We start from the raw sequence: 17361 nt of genomic DNA, 5'->3' as shown, positions 1-17361 counted from the left end.
AAGCCGCAAGCGACATGTTGTGAATCAAAATGATTTTTTTATCAATGCATTAAATTTGTTGTTCCATGGCAACACACGGGCATTCAGATGTATCTAGATGGCAATGTTTATTTCTGTTTGGTATTCCAACGAACATAGACTGGTAAATTTATATATTTCATTATCATAACATATAAAATACAGGTATTTATTTTTGTTATCACTATATTCAAGATAAAATTAATTTAGGAAATGGAAGGGATGTGTCTGGCTATTTTACTTTTTGTTTTATGCTCTGGTGGGTGTACGGCTTGTACGGTGTGTACTCTCCATTACATATTTTAAGATCTTTGATGAGAAGTATTTGTGCTAATTACATATATTGCTTGTGCAGAATTGGTATAAGTCAAGGAAGAGGTTTTTATTATACTTGCTCAGGTATTATGCGAACGAAGCTAAAAACAATATTTCTGATATTGCACAAAGATTTCTTGCGCACATCAAGTAGATCTTAATTTCTAAAGATTTTTAGTGGGATAATCAGTCTACATGTATACATCTTCCAATTGTCTTTTTGTTAATAATTTACATTGCAAGTAAAATATACTTCAATTATTACCCGATTGTGTTTGTGTTATCTTTTTTTTAATATATAAAATTTAGCATGCATTATGTTTATATAACTCTAGCAAAATATTTCAAAAGCCCGTGGCAACGCACGGGCATTGTACTAGTACCAATACATGGGCCACTGAATGGTTCTACATGGCTGATGTCCCGCTGCATGATCCAGCTCGTCCTTGGCCCCCATCCTTCTCCCCCGATCCCCCAAAGAAGCGTTTCAACTGGAGACCAAGGAGTTCCTTACAAAAGGATGACTCCGGCATGGCTCTCCTAGCCGCTCAAGTGAGGTGCTTGAGACATAACGGTCTTACCGTCATTGATGTGATGGCGACGACAATTGGCCGAAGAGTCCAACCTCTTCGGCAACACATGCACCCATTGTGGATGTACAATGAGACCAACGATGCCACTTGTTCTATTCGAGAAGGTTTCAAGGACCAAGAGGCCTTTGGCGCCGCCCTGGCCGGTATATACAAGGGGGAGCCGTCGAATTTTGCTAAGCAGAAGTTTATGGATGGTTTCTCCTATACTACAGACCCGTTGAAGCGGTAAGTCTTCTTCAAACTACCTCGTCCATCCGAGCAGTACCTTTATGCTTCTAAACATATGTTCAACATATCCGAACAGAGGTGGAAAATGCTGGGTCGAGACACTAAGTTGCCCAGCGCTTGAGCCGGGGGGTGTATTCCTGTGATGATGACCCTGGCTTCCACGAGGATGAGGAATTGTCCATTATTTTTGCGTAGGAGCTCTTCTACCAAGAGAGCCTCGGCGGCTCTAAAGTGGTCGTCATTCCTGATTTGCCCGGAGCCCTGCCGTCTACCACGGTAAGGTCTCCTCCATCCTCTCCTCGAAAGAGATCCTTTGCCCGCAAGGCCCTAGACACCCTGACTTATTCTCCTAAGGGTCACCGCTCAAAGCGCAAGCGGGCCGATCCCGGACCCTCAAGGGGGCCAGCCAACGGACGCCCGAGGTCAACGACATCCATGCATCTTGGACATGGGATACGATCACATTTTTGAAGATTGGCGTGAGCGGGGCTTCCATTTATGTGCAGGCGGTTGTTGAGATGCGAACGAAGTACTCGAGGGCGACGGGAAGCGGGCACGGCCGACAATTGATTCAACTTTATGGCGTGCTTCCTCCTTGACTCACTCGGAGTAACACCTAACCCTCTTCCAGACCTTTTTCTCAAAGCATACCTCTTCGGTCTCGCGGTGGAAAGGTCCATGGGGAGGGCACGGCCGCAGGGACAAGGTCAATGGGGGTGATTGTGGTGGTGACGGGAAGGGTGAAGAGAGCAGGCGAGGTGGCAGTCGACTTATGGGGTGAGTGTGGCAGCGATGGTAATGGGAGCTATGGGGTTATATGTACCCCCGAAGGAGCTCACACCAGCGGGAAACGAAGGTTGATTTGCCGCGTGCGGGCGCGAAACAACGCGACGATCATTAATTGGCACTCTACCAGGTGGAAATGCGAGTGCGTCATTGGCAGGGATGGAAATGACAACCGTACGGACGACAATGTCATTGATCAGGTTGCGCGAGGGAGAAATAGGCTAGGATGAAACTTCCCTCCTGAACAGTTGGCGGATGGCGCGCAGTCCAAACCAATGCCCCCAACCTTCAAACACAAATGCTTGTGGGTTGGATATGGAGGGTCCTCCATAAATTATGACAACTCGGGCGCCAAAACGTAACAGTTGGCAGATGGCGCGCAGTCCAAACCAATGGACCCAACCTTCAAACACAAATGCTTGTGGGTTGGATATGGTGCGTCCTCCATAAATTATGACAACTCGGGCGCCAAAACGTATTCGACGTTTATAGCATCGAATACTTTGTCCCTTATGGCGCCGAATACTTCGTCACTTGTAGTTAGCCCCTACAGGTTCCCACACATGTGTCTTTTATGGTCTAACCCACGCTACGACGATGCCTTTCGCTCAAAAAATAAACTTTGGGGATCACGCGACGTGCGGAGGCAATGTGGGGCGAATGGCCCGGCAGGGCAACAATTGGGCCATTTCGTTTTTGGGAAAAGATTCTAGGTGCTTCTAGTCTGGCTTTTCTTTTTCTATTTCTTTCTGCTGAATCTTATACTTAGTTTTTGTTTCGGTTCATTTTTTAATTTTATCAAAATTCTTGAACCATTTTCATTTCCATGAACATTTTTATTATTTGTGGACTTTTTCCAAATTCATGAACTTTTTCTTTTAAATTTCATGAACTATTTTCATATTCATTATTTTTTCTAATTCATGAAAATTTCAAACTCGTGAACTTTTTTCAATTTACGATTTTTAAAAATTCATATATATTTTAAAATTCACGAAAATTCTCTCAAATTCAGGAACATTTTTCAAACTCATGAAATTTATTTAAATTTAGTTTTTTGTATTCACAAGCCTTTATAAATGCACGTTCAAATTCGTTATCATTTTTAAATCTCCAAAAACAATCAAAATTTCAAAAAAAATAAAAAATTGAACATTTTTTAAATCCCCGAACAATTCTTAGAAATCACCTGAACACTTTTTGATGTCATCAAAGTTTTCTAAATAAAAAAACGTTTTTTTTCATCAGCCAATAAGAGAGGAATGAGCAGGAAAAAACAAGCCGATCAAGCGAACTGGCGAGCTAGCGAGCCTTCCTAGCGAGAACCAGCGAGCGAGGCGCAATTTTGGGCCGCGGCCCCGCTAAATGGTAGTAGCTTCAAAGAAAAAAAGATGGAATGGTTTAACCCTATCTTCCTCCTCTCCGACTTTGCACACGCGCGCAGCCTCCTCCTCCTCCTCCTCCCATCAATGGCGCGCCTCCACCACCTTCTCTCCCGCGCGCTCGCCTCCAACCACCTCCTCCGCCCTTCTCCGCCCCCTTTTTCAGCGCGCCCGACCCTCCCGCTTCACTCGCAGCCGCCGCCGCCGCCTCCGCCTCCTCATCCCCACGGTCGCAGCCCACCCCATTTCCTCGCCGCCGCCTCGCGGCACTACGCGTCATCCATGTCCAGACCACGGCGGCGCGGTTCGGCGCGGCCGATGTATCCGAGGCGGAGGAGAGCCAGGCGGAAGGGCCCCGCCGAGCTCAGCGTGCAGATTGGCATCGAAGAAGCCCTCCCCGACGACCCCCTCATCCTGGTGATAATAGCTTCCGCACGCGATTTTCAATCCCTGGACTTGTTGAATTCCTAGCCTGCATCTGTAATTGCGAATTGCTTCGCAGAGTATTGCAGAAACGCTTCGAACGGATGCTGGGAAGGCGATGAAGCTGGCATTCCACAATTTGGGGAACTCGGAGTACAAGACCAGAGACCCCTGTATAAGCAATGTGGATGAGTACGACAGCGTTGAGGTGTCTCTGCTGCTTTGTGATGACGATTTTATCAGGAAGCTGAACAAGGAATGGAGGGATGAAGACCACGCGACAGACGTTCTGTCAATGTCGCAGCATATCCCGGGGCTCCAAATTCCCGTTGTAAGACGTTTACAGATGTTTCTGTCGATGTTGAACTAGTTTGCTTGTTACAGATGTTTCTATCAGATCTTAGTATTTACTTGTTGTTTTTGGTTCAACAGCTGCAACTAGGTGACTTGGTAATTTCTGTTGACACAGCCCGACGGCAAGCGGAAGAAAGAGGCCATACACTTCTTGATGAGATAAGAATTCTCATGGTTGGTCTCTCTGACTTATTTCCAGCACCACATTTGTTCTGCTTATTGGGGTGCCCGCAGGCTTCTGTTTGTAGTTGTGTAGGTCTCGTCTGATCTATCATTGACCGTAGCAGTAGCGATGTCTGATAATGGTGGTTTTGAGCTCATATTATAGTTTGAACGGTCACAATAGCAAAATTAAGCATGAAGGAAATTGGGTCGATATCTTTTTTGAAACTTAGAATTGGATCAATATTGACAACACACCAGTTAATAGCAAGATGGAGATGTGCTTGGTTTGCAGCCCCAGTGACAATGTTTGGGCAAGCCAATATTTGGCAATGTCGAAACTTGCCAGTAACAGCCTAATTGGTTGGCAGCCAATTGCAATGCCAAAATTTGGCAAATCAACTTTGGCTATGAGCTATTTGGCAAATGGTAGGCAACATCAGAGTGCACACCAATGGATTGGCCTCAATCCAGTCACTGGCCAAAGAGGCGGCTTACCCAAACGTTGGCTTGGGCAATTTGGGTTGCAAACGAAGCACGCCCTAGGTGTGTATTTACTTCATGAGATTTTTTTTTGAATTAGTCCTATGCTTGAAAGTTGAAATTTGTATACCAAGATAAAGCTTCAAATTTTGCCTATTGGCTTGATCGCTTGACTACCTTCTGTGAACAAATAATTACTTCGATGGTACTTCTGGTTCTTATGAAGAGAACCTCCATGCGATTTTTCAGTGTTGGAATAGCTTTGCTGATTGTGAGCCTATTCTGTGTTAACCAACTTAATCTTCATCAGGTTCATGGATTGTTGCATTTATTGGGCTTTGATCATGAACTCAGCAAGGAGGCTGAAGAAGAGATGGAGCAGGAAGAAGAACAAATATTAAATACTCTTGAATGGATAGGAAAAGGACTCATTAGGAGTGCGTATCATTTCAGTACTGATATGGATCATTCAGAAAATTCTGATGGTAGGTCGCCCTTGCACATTATTGTTGTGTTTTTTTCTTTTATGTGAATGGTTGCCATCTGTTTCTTCTTACTGGAGAACCTCTGAACTTTTAATATGTAGAGGCCAATAGAGATATAGAGAAAAGGAGTTTACGGGAGGGTCATCAGCCGAAACTGACCCATATAGTATGTGATATAGATGGTGAGGTGATGAAACATCAAGAAGTATACTGTTTATGCAAGTAACTTCTTTGCGTTAAGGCTAGTTCTTACCAACTTCTAGCAAGTAACTTCTTTGCAAAAATTATTAAGGTACTGTTGTGGATTATGAAGGACACCTGCATTCAGAGTCAATAGAATCTTTGAGAGAGGCAGTATCACAGGGAGTAACTGTTATCATGCTTACTGGCAAGGTGGGTTTTACTCTTAAGCATTCGTCATGCATGCAAGGATATCCGGTCGTCCAATGTGAATGGCCCTGATCTGAGGTTAAGGCTAGTTCTCAGTCTTTCATTAACAATATTACCGATTATCAATGATATGGGTAACTTTCCCACAGCATAGAGTACGTGGAAGTAGTCTTGATGAAAGTTGGAAATTATTCAGTAGGATGTTAGTGCTTCTATGTAGCTTCTTATCTTAGTTCAGTTTAATTTGAGATGGAATTCAAATAATAAGCAATATGATTTCAACTTGTGACGAGTTACAGCTGACTATTTGTGATATTAATCTTAAGTACACTATGAAGTTTCCTAAGGAATGTAGAAGCAAAGCATATATATATTCTACATAAGATGGCTGCATTTTTAGTATAATTGCATGTTTCTAATATTTTCTTGATTTTCATCCCTTTTAATTAGACCCGTGCTTCCACCATAGCAACCTTCAAGCTTCTTAATATGGAAGGAAGAGGTGATTTTATATCGGAGAATTCACCTGGTGTATTTCTACAGGTACATCTTCTCCATTCTTACTTGAATAGTTGTAGAAGTTGGAAGTAGGTTATCAAAGCTTTATGGCTTTGTGCAAGTGTTCTTTCGGCACCCATATCCTTTTTGGTTGAATTAGACACATCTGGACATTTTGAAGTAAAATTTTGTGTGTCCAATTGCTCTACTGAATCAGGCACCCTAATTTTAAATTGCAACAATAGTAAGAATATGTTTATTTTTCAATCGACGGGGGTAAGATAGAAGGAAGTAAGTGTCGGCCCTCATCATTTTGAGCAAAGTAAGAATATGTTCTTTTTTTCAATCGACATTTTACCCTTATAAAGTTATATTTTGCTCTGTCCGCTGCAGGGTTCACTTGTATATGGGGAGCATGGCCAACTTATTTATAGAGCAAACTTGGATGTGGATATATGCAAGGAGGTAGTGATTTACAGTATGTCAGCTGATTACTTTCTGCTTTACTTCTGTCAGAATTTTAGTGCTGCGCCTGCTCATCTTCCATCGAACTTTTGATATTACCTACTGTTCTTTTTGTTAGTAGGATTTGCGGGGCATTTTGTGTCTTGTCAGTTCTTTGTCGTGAATGTGGATGTTAGGCATGAAATGTGCTATCATGAGCCTGAATCATTTTCGTATCAGTTTTGACTTGTTAAGGTTGTGTGCCCATTTTAGCGATGTATAAGATCGTCAGATATTAATATTTAAATTTCTTTTGTTCCATTTGCAGGCATGTTTGTACTCCTTGAAGCATAAAATTCCTCTTGTTGCATACTGTGAGGAACAATGTTTGACCTTGTTTGAACATCCTTCTGTCGACTTGTTGCACACTGTGCACCATGAGACCAAGGTACAATGATAAACTTCTCTTTCCTTCGTTTCCAACTATATTAAGCAGTTCAGCCAACATTGAGGTTTTGTCATAGGTAAAAGTGATGCCTTCAGTTGTGGATCTCTTGGAATATTCATCGATTCAGGTTTGTTATTGCAACTATGGCAAATGCAAAGTGGATGTGCCATTTATAAGGATGATGAGTTTTCCAATCTTTGGATCAGTTTTGTTTAGAGTGAACTTACATTGTTTACTTGCGTTTGCAGAAGTTGCTTTTCCTTGGCAACACGGATGAAGATTTTTCTGTCCTCACACAGCATTGGTCGGAACTAACAGAAGGGAAAGCATGTGTTATCAAAGAGCAGCCAAATGCAATTGAGATTGTTCCCCTTAATTCTTCAAAAGGCGGTGGTATAATGGTTCTACTTGATCATCTCGGATTAACTGAAGATGTATGAATTTGTTCCCGTCAATGAACTGCATTTTTACTGTTCCTTTGTACCGTATTTCATCTTCTTTGTTTTTGAAGGAATGTAGTAGGGGAATCCCCTGCTGCGATTTTGTATCTTATTTCATCTTTCTATTGTGCTCGCTTAGAAAGCATTACCACGACTAGAATGTATTTACAAGCATTATATGTCTGCTTATGCAGTCTGATCTTGAGGCGGTTGGAGACTATACCAGATGGCTAAGCAACAAGTGATCCAACTGACATGACAAAGCATTCTTTAGCAAGAGAGTGCTGATTGAGAGCTTCAGATATTCTAGGAAATGTCATATATGGAATGTACAAAAGACAAGGTATTCTTGTCTGGGAACTATGGAGAGTCGCAAGTTTGTGATACTATCCTTTAGGGCTGGCTACCAAAACGGTTTGTGCATTGTGCATGTTGGAAAAGGGATGTGGGTGTTGAAGTGGCAAATTTGATCTCCTTCAGGTAATTTGGTTTTGAAGTTTAAAACTATGCACTTGTAGTAGTTTCATTGGTTTTTATGAGAGCCTTTCTCTTGTTTTTAACAGATGGTCCTTCATGGAGGTGAACAGAAAAGAAAACTAGACGAGCTTGTTTAGACAAACACCAAGTGAAATCACATGTTTCGACTTGTGATAACCTAATAGAAATATTCTTGTGGCCCTTGACTGCTTTATTTGCGAATGTTGTGGCCCTTGACTCTGATGAACATGTTACCGTAATCATTCATGGCAATACTGATTTTCCACAGAATACTTGTACAGTTGCTTTCAGGAACATTTCTTATCGTTCCTTAATAAATGGTTTCCCTAACTTGTGGTGTTGTGTGTGTGTATAAGAAGTGAATAGATGGTGTACCATCATGGGCAAGTTTAACACAAGGAGCTGTCTCTATTGAGTTTTTCCGATTATGATTGGACCATCTGTCACTTTATTCATTTTTACAGTTAACTTTCATATGGACTAAAATAAAATCAGACATAAGAGAAATCAGGCTGATCTCAGAATGAGAAATTAGTTTGAATTTCCATGTGAAAGTGTACAGTAAGTACTGTATGTTCATGGGAAGTGGAGTCCTGGCATTCTAGTTGTAGCTAGTTAAGAGTTCATATGCATTTGTACATCTTCCTTGTTCTGCTGTGCAGGTAAATTGGCACTCCTGTACAAGAGGTTGGTGCTGCTTGCTCTGGACATTTGACAAGCAAATGAACTTTTTGAGGGCCTCTTGGCTATCATCTTGTTGCATGTCCTCGGTAAGTGATTTGACCGCTGGTTCATGACTGATCCTGCTGTATTGCTCTTGCATGTCTTCATCCTCTTGCTGTACGTAACTTCCTTTCCAAGGTCTTGAAGACATGTAGCGTAGGATATTGATGTGAATGATTGGGACTTCCCTTGGTAGTACTTGGACAACCCTCTCCTGTAGAGATTAAATTATTTGTTAGAGACCGTACCCTGTTTTGAATAATTTGCAATTTGAAGTGGATTCTATAGAAGTCTATATGGAAAGAACCGTGAGATTGTGTTCTCCAGTAATCCATTATGAAGTACTCCCACCGTCCCATAGAGTATATTTTAGTAAAATGTTCATAATCAATTAAATAAATATTTGTCCTTGACAAGCTATCGCTTAGGAGCATGTCATTTTGAATTCGGCCAACCGATTTGAAGACCTGTTACTAGCATGCATGTTGTTCGAAAGGGTCACAAAGTTTTGGTGTTTCATACAGGTAGGGAAACACAAACGGGGAAATTCCACGTTATCAAGGTGCAAAGCATGTACCTGGCGGGAAGCTGGGCTAGCAGCGAAGACAGCTCGTAGAGAGGTCCCTCGGCCTCAGAGTCCAGCTGCAAGGTGCTCGACGACGCTGAAGATGACTCCGAAGAATGATCTTCGGATGGGAGGTAACCCAACCCATCACCCAGATTCGGTGTCAATGAGCACGACGACAACCCGCTGGACGCTCCCGAGGCCGAGGGCGAGGTATAAGAAGCAGCGTCGGGGTGATCTTGTCCTTCTCCTTGGCAAACGCAGGCGGCGGCCTCGCGGCACAGAGCCTTGTTGCAAGCCTCATCCATTCCAGGACTGAAGAGGAGGCAGGGGCAATGGTTATCCCTTGGCTTGGGATGTTGGGAGCTTGGATGGCAAAGGAGAGGACCCCATATATGCACACGCGACTGCGGGAGGGGTGGGGGAGAAAGAAAAAGAAAAAAAAGCACCGTTGCCGTGGGCAGACGGGCGTCTTGCTCGTTCAGATAGGCACTCCGTCGACTGACTGACCGGCGCCGAAAAGTAAAACCAAACCTATCCTTGCCGTACACAGAGCGTCGGCCTTATCACCAAATGAGCTACTTGCATTTCTGTTACGTTACTGTCTGGAGTGTTTGTGCATGTGGAAACACTCGTTTCCGAGGGAGCAAGAGACGGAAACATGTGTTGGTTGCCGGGAGCAAGCAATTATGTATCGGGGCATGTGAAAGGGACGTGGATAAACTACACTGGCTCATCAGGATAAGCATCTTATCTTACGGGACTCTGTCGACCGATCGGCGGGGGTGAGGAAGAAAATGGGGGCTTATCTCCGCGGATTAGCCGGGATAAGATAGATTAGGGTGGCGACATGGTGCTTTCGGTTAGGAGTTCGATTGTGCTAAGGGCTAGTAACTGCTGCTGCGAGATTAGCTTTGTTTATGCGATGTGAGCACAGTTAGCAAAATTGCCAGAAATGTTTACTCGGTGTGGCTTCAAGCAAAGATAAACCTAGCATAGTCGAGCTTGCTTTTTTTAGGTAACGCCATCGTGGCTAGTTTTATTCCAACTCAAATAGAGATACATCATCCACAATCTAGCGAAGGATCGATTGAGGTGCGTGCGGAGGACAAACCCTAGCCATGCTCGCTAGCTTGTGGGGTCACACTATTTGCCTCACGCATACAATGCTTCATAATAATTTCCCCCAAACCTAGACATCTTCAATGATCGGAGCAACCAAGGTAGGGAAAGTAGTCCCGTATTCAACGATGCACAAGCTTCGTGCAATCCAACCGCACCATGAGGTACTAAACTTCGATGCTCGAAGCCAGCTCAGTCCTCACACTGAGGGCCATGGCCTGAAATTTGAGCATCGATGATTGGTCCTTAGTGATGATTTTGTGTTGCGATGAAGTTCCCTTTATCGTTCTAGGTAATGGTGCCACAAGTTGCAGAGTTGTTTTCACACGGAAAATTCAAAGGATTTTCATAGGATTTTGTAGGATTAGAATCCTTAGAAATCTTTCCTATGTTGGTTGTTTGATTCATGGGATTGAGTCCTATCGGAATTTTTCCTAAGGATTTTTTATGCTACTTCCCATATGATTTCTAGCAGCCGCACAAACCTCTTTGAAAGAATCATTTGTTTTTCCTATTATGCTATCAACCAACCAAAAATCCTATAGGATTGAGATGAGCATGGCATTCCAATCCTATGTTTTTCCTATTCACGTGTTTTAGAATCCTGCGAATCAAAGAGGCTCTTGGGAATTTTCCATAGGTCTCACATAATACAAAAAAGTCCTTAGGAAGTAGGCCAACATGGGCAGAATCCCAATGAATCTTTTATCTTCATTCCTTCGACGAAGATGTGGGCCATTAGATCAAGATGTGGGCCGTTGGATCAAAAGCCTGATGGATGAAGCGGCGTCAAGCTTGTAGCATCCTCTATGACAAGGGAGTGCCACATACAAAGGTAAATGACAGGTTCTATATGCCGGTGACTCGTCCTACGATGTTGTCTGGCACATAATGTTGGCCAACTAAAAGTTGGCATGTCCAACAATTAAGTGTATGAGAGACACACATGTTGAGATGGATATGTGGCCACACAAGAAATGATCGGGTTCGAAACGTGATAGAGTTGGAGTATCACCAATCAAAAAGAAGCTTGTACAACATTGTCTGAGGTCGTTTGGGCATACACAACACATGCCTCTAGAAGCTCCGGTACATAGCAGAAGGATAAACATGCTGATGATGTCTAGGGAGGTCGGGGTAAACCAAACTTGACATGGGAGTGGGAGGAGTCTGTAAGGAGAGAATTGAAGGACTGAAATATCACCAAAGAACTAGCAGTGGCCATGGGTGGTTTTAACTCTAGCCTATCATAATTTGTTTGGCACTGAAATGCTTAGTTGTTGTTTTGCGCGATTCAAGCATAAAAAGCAAAACTTTTAAAACAGAAGACCAAAAGCCAGTTTTTATGATGAAGGGATTAGCTTCCCAAATAGAAATAAGAATATGGGAAATGTCTGACATGACAATAATTGTCAAAAAGGCATTTGGTTGTTTAATTATGCGCCAGGCAGACACGGGAATGCCTAAACCACCTTAATTGAGATGTTTGCATATTTATCCCAAGACTTGAGACAAAGAGGTTTCAAAGAATTTTTATTTTGAAAACCATTCCAACATTTTTCTAACAGTATGAGTGAGACCATAGACAAGTCTTTTATTTAACAAGAAACAAGACATGTACTCCCTCTGTAAACTGATATAAGACTTTTTAGATCACTTAAATCTACTTATATTTAAGTGATCTAAAAAGTCTTATATCAGTTTACAGAGGGAGTAGTAAGTAAACGGGGATAGGTGCAAACACACATTTGGCTAAAGTTAAACTTCCAGCATGTGAAAGCATGTTTGCTTTGTATCCTACTCCCTCTGTAAACTAATATAAGAGCGTTTAGATTACTAAAATAGTGATCTATATGCTCTTATATTAGTTTACCGAGGGAGTATTTAATTTAGCTCTGAACTTGTAAACTTAAAAAGGAGAAGGACATATCTCCTTTTACGAGGAAGAAACGAGGACATATCTGATCTTGGAAGCTAGCTTCTGGGAGCTGACCCGTTCGGCCCAGCTTCGCCCAATGATTCAGAGAAGCCAGGACCTGGGCAGTTTCCGAACAAGCACTAAGTTTATGCCATTTTAAGACCCTGTTTGGTTCATAAGTCCTAGGACTTTTTCTAGTCCCAACTAAAAAGTCCCTAGTCCCTAAAAAGTCCTGTTGGAAATATGCCCTAGAGGCAATAATAAATGGTTATTATTATATTTCTTTGTTCATGGTAATTGTCTATTATTCATGCTATAATTGTATTGTCCAGAAATCGTAATACATGTGTGAATACATAGACCACAACCTGTCCCTAGTAAGCCTCTAGTTGACTAGCTCGTTGATCAACATATAGCCATGGTTTCCTGACTATGGACATTGGATGTCATTGATAACGGGATCACATCATTAGGAGAATGATGTGATGGACAAGACCCAACTTAAGCATAGCATAAAAGATCGTGTAGTTTCGTTTGCTAGAGCTTTTCCAATGTCAAGTATCTTTTCCTTAGACCATGAGATCGTGCAACTCCCGGATACCGTAGGAGTGCTTTGGGTGTGCCAAACGTCACAACGTAACTGGGTGACTATAAAGGTGCATTACGGGTCTCCGAAAGTGTCTGTTGGGTTGGCACGGATCGAGACTGGGATTTGTCACTCCGTGTGACGGAGAGGTATCTCTGGGCCCACTCGGTAATGCATCATCATAATGAGCTCAATGTGACTAAGGCGTTAGTCACGGGATCATGCATTGCGGTACGAGTAAAGAGACTTGCCGGTAACGAGATTGAACAAGGTATTGGGATACCGACGATCGAATCTCGGGCAAGTAACATACCGATTGACAAAGGGAATTGCATACGGATTGATTGAATCCTCGACACCGTGGTTCATCCGATGATATCATCGTGGAACATGTGGGAGCCAACATGGGTATCCAGATCCCGCTGTTGGTTATTGACCGGAGAGGCGTCTCGGTCATGTCTGCATGTCTCCCAAACCCGTAGGGTCTACACACTTAAGGTCCGGTGACGCTAGGGTTGTAGAGATATATGTATGCGGAAACCCGAAAGTTGTTCGGAGTCCCGGATGAGATCCAGGACGTCACGAGAGGTTCCGGAATGGTCCGGAGGTAAAGATTTATATATGGGAAGTCTTATTTTGGTCGCCGGAAAAGTTTCGCGCTTTATCGGTATTGTACCGGGAGTGCCGAAAGGGGTCCGGGGGTCCACCAAGGGGGTCCACCAGCCCCGGGGGGGCACATGGGCTGTAAGGGGTGCGCCTTGGCCTATATGGGCCAAGGGCACTAGCCCCAAGAGGCCCATGCGCAAGAGATAAAAAAAGGGAGAGTCCTAAAGGGGGAAGGCACCTCCGAGGTGCCTTGGGGGGGAAGGACTCCCCCCTGGCCGCACCCTTCCTTGGAGGAAGGGGCAAGGCTGCACCCCCCCTCTCCCTTGGCCCTATATATAGTGGGGGGAAAGGAGGGCAGCAACATATAAGCCTTGGGCGCCTCCCTCCTCCCCTGCAACACCTCTTTCTCTCTCGCAGAAGCTTGGCGAAGCCCTGCCGGAGACCCGCTACATCCACCACCACGCCGTCGTGCTATTGGATCTCCATCAACCTCTCCTCCCCCCTTGCTGGATCAAGAAGGAGGAGACGTCGCTGCACCGTACGTGTGTTGAACGCGGAGGTGCCGTCCGTTCGGCACTCGGTCATCGGTGATTTGGATCACGGCGAGTACGACTCCGTCATCCACGTTCATTGGAACGCTTCCGCTCGCGATCTACAAGGGTATGTAGATGCACTCCCTTCCCCTCGTTGCTAGTAGACTCCATAGATGCATCTTGGTGAGCGTAGGAAAATTTTAAAATTATGCTACGATTCCCAACAGTGGCATCATGAGCTAGGCCTATGCGTAGTTACTATGCACGAGTAGAACACAAAGCAGTTGTGGGCGTTGAGTTTGCCAATTCTTCTTGCCGCTACTAGTCTTTTCTTGTTTCGGCGGTATTGTAGGATGAAGCGGCCCGGACCGACCTTACACGTACGCTTACGTGAGACAGGTTCCACCGATTGACATGCACTAGTTGCATAAGGTGGCTAGCGGGTGTCTGTCTCTCCTACTTTAGTCGGAACGGATTCGATGAAAAGGGTCCTTATGAAGGGTAAATAGAAATTGGCAAATCACGTTGTGGTCATACGTAGGTAAGAAACGTTCTTGCTAGAAACCTACAAACCACGTAAAAACTTGCAACAACAATTAGAGGACGTCTAACTTGTTTTTGCAGCAAGTGCTATGTGATGTGATATGGCCAGAAGATGTGATGAATGATATATGTGATGTATGAGATTGATCATATTCTTGTAATAGGAATCACGACTTGCATGTCGATGAGTATGACAACCGGCAGGAGCCATAGGAGTTGTCTTTATTATTTTGTATGACATGCGTGTCATTGAATAACGCCATGTAAATTACTTTACTTTATTGCTAAGCGCGTTAGCCATAGAAGTAGAAGTAATCGTTGGCGTGACAACTTCATGAAGACACAATGATGGAGATCATGGTGTCATGCCGGTGACAAAGATGATCATGGTGCCCCGAAGATGGAGATCAAAGGAGCATGATGATATTGGCCATATCATGTCACTATTTGATTGCATGTGATGTTTATCATGTTTTTGCATCTTATTTGCTTAGAACGACGGTAGCAAGTAGGATGATCCCTTATAATAATTTCAAGAAAGTGTTCACCCTAACTGTGCACCGTTGCGAAGGTTCGTCGTTTCGAAGCACCACGTGATGATCGGGTGTGATAGATTCTTACGTTCGAATACAACGGGTGTTGACGAGCCTAGCATGTACAGACATGGCCTTGGAACACACGCAATACACTTAGGTTGACTTGACGAGCCTAGCATGTACAGACATGGCCTCGGAACACGGAGGACCGAAAGGTCGAGCATGAGTCGTATAGAAGATACGATCAACATGGAGATGTTCACCGATCTTGACTAGTCCGTCTCACGTGATGATCGGACACGGCCTAGTTAAACTCGGATCATGTTTCACTTAGATGACTAGAGGGATGTCTATCTGAGTGGGAGTTCATAATCAGATGAACTTCATTATCATGAACATAGTCAAAAAGTATTTGCAAATTATGTCATGGCTTGCGCTTTAGTTCTACTGGTTAAGATATGTTCCTAGAGAAAATTTAGTTGAAAGTTGGTAGTAGCAATTATGCGGACTGGGTCCGTAAACTGAGGATTGTCCTCATTGCTGCACAGAAGGCTTATGTCCTTAATGCACCGCTCGGTGTGCTGAACCTCAGTGTCGTCTGTAGATGTTACAAAACATCTGACATACACGTTTTGATAACTACGTGATAGTTCGGTGCGGTTTAGAATTGTGGCACCAAAGACGTTTCTGAAACGTCACAGAACATGTGAGATGTTCCGAAGACTGAAATTGGGATTTCAGACTAGTGCCCACGTCAAGAGGTATGAGACCTCTGACAAGTTTCTTAAGCCTGCAAACTAAGGGAGAAAAGCTCAATCGTTGAGCGTGTGCTCAGATTGTCTGAGTGCCACAATCGCTTGAATCGAGTGGGAGTTAATCTCCCAGATGAGATAGTGATAGTTCTCCATAGTCACTGCCACCAAGCTAGTAGAGCTTCGTGATGAACTATAACATATCAAGGATAGTTATGATGATCCTTGAGCTATTCGCGATGTTTGACACCACGAGAGTAGAAATCAAGAAGGAGCATCAATTGTTGATGGTTAGTAAAACCACTAGTTTAAGAAGGGCAAGGGCAAAAGGGATACTTCATGAAACAGCAAGTCGTTTGCTGCTCTAGTGAAGAATCCCAAGGTTGAACCCAAACCCGAGACTAAGTGCTTCTGTAATGAGAGGAACGGTCACTGAAGCAGTACTACCCTAGATACTTGGTAGATGAGAAGGCAGGCAAGGTCGACAAAGTATATTGGATATACGTTATATGAATGTGTACTTTACTAGTACTCCTAGCAGCACCAGGGTATTAGATACTGGTTCGGTTGCTAAGTGTTAGTAACTCGAAATAAAAGCTGCGGAATAAATGGAGACTAGCTAAAGGTGAGATGACGATATGTGTTGGAAGTGTTTCCAAGGTTGATGTGATCAAGCATCGCATGCTCCCTCTACCATCGAGATTTGGTGGTTGCGCTGAACATGATTGGATTATGTTTACCACAAAACGGTTATTCATTTAAGGAGAATAATGGTTACTCTGTTTATTTGAATAATACCTTCAATGGTCTTGCACCTAAAATGAATCTCGATCGTAGTGATACACATGTTCATGCCAAAAGATATAAGATAGTAATGATAGTACCACATACTTGTGGCACTGCCACTTGAGTCATATTGGTGTAGAACGCATGAAGAAGCTCCATGTAGGTGGATCTTTGGACTCACTCATTTTTGAAAAGATTGAGACATGCGAACCATGTCTATTGGTATATATGCATGAAGAAACTCCATACAGATGGATCGTTTGGACTCACTTGATTATGAATCACTTGAGACATGCAAATCATACCACATGGGCAAGATGACTGAAAGGCCTCGTTTTCAGTGAGATGGAACAAGAGAGCAACTTATTGGAAGTAATGCATTTTGATGTACGCAGTCCAATGAGTGCTGAGGCATGCAGTGGATATCGTTATGTTCTTACTTCACAGATGATTTGAGTAGATCCTGAGTGTATTTACTTGATGAAACACTAGTCTGAATTATTGAAAGGTTCAAGTAATTTCAGAGTAAAGTTGAAGATCGTCGTGACAAGAGGATAAAATGTCTGTGATATGATCATAGAGATGAGTATCTGAGATACGAGTTTGGCACACAATTGAGACATTGTGGAAAGTGTTTCACAATTAATACCGCCTGGAACACCATAGTGTGATGGTGTGTCCGAACATCATAACTGCACCCTATTGGATATGGTGCATACCATGATGTCTCTTATCAAATTACCA

At 43.3% G+C, this 17361-nt stretch overlaps 2 protein-coding genes across 4 annotated transcripts in view; both read left to right on the top strand.

Annotated features, from left to right (window-relative positions):
* Positions 1–17361, top strand: part of LOC109746143 (protein IQ-DOMAIN 32) — a 199327-nt gene that overhangs the window by 77911 nt on the left and 104055 nt on the right. The gene's annotated exons all lie outside the window — the stretch shown is intronic.
* LOC109765371 (endoribonuclease YBEY, chloroplastic) lies at positions 3340–8277 on the top strand. Its single transcript, XM_020324162.4, has 13 exons — positions 3340–3739; positions 3825–4076; positions 4178–4273; positions 5055–5229; positions 5331–5411; positions 5522–5622; positions 6070–6162; positions 6511–6582; positions 6890–7009; positions 7086–7136; positions 7258–7443; positions 7644–7929; positions 8013–8277. Exons 1-12 carry the CDS (start codon positions 3410–3412, stop codon positions 7692–7694), a joined length of 1608 nt encoding a protein of 535 aa, XP_020179751.1. The 5' UTR covers positions 3340–3409; the 3' UTR covers positions 7695–7929; positions 8013–8277.

This window comes from Aegilops tauschii, chromosome 2, assembly GCF_002575655.3.
Source record: "Aegilops tauschii subsp. strangulata cultivar AL8/78 chromosome 2, Aet v6.0, whole genome shotgun sequence".
Lineage (NCBI taxonomy): Eukaryota > Viridiplantae > Streptophyta > Magnoliopsida > Poales > Poaceae > Aegilops > Aegilops tauschii.
This window is presented reverse-complemented; position numbering and strand designations above follow the sequence as displayed.

Bases quoted from the DNA above. Each gene is read 5' to 3' on its own strand.
- LOC109765371 (XM_020324162.4), top strand. From the start codon at position 3,410: ATGGCGCGCCTCCACCACCTTCTCTCCCGCGCGCTCGCCTCCAACCAC. The intron at 5,412-5,521 runs GTGAGGTGATGA...AAAATTATTAAG, and splicing joins TATAGTATGTGATATAGATG to GTACTGTTGTGGATTATGAA. The intron at 6,163-6,510 runs GTACATCTTCTC...TGTCCGCTGCAG, and splicing joins CACCTGGTGTATTTCTACAG to GGTTCACTTGTATATGGGGA.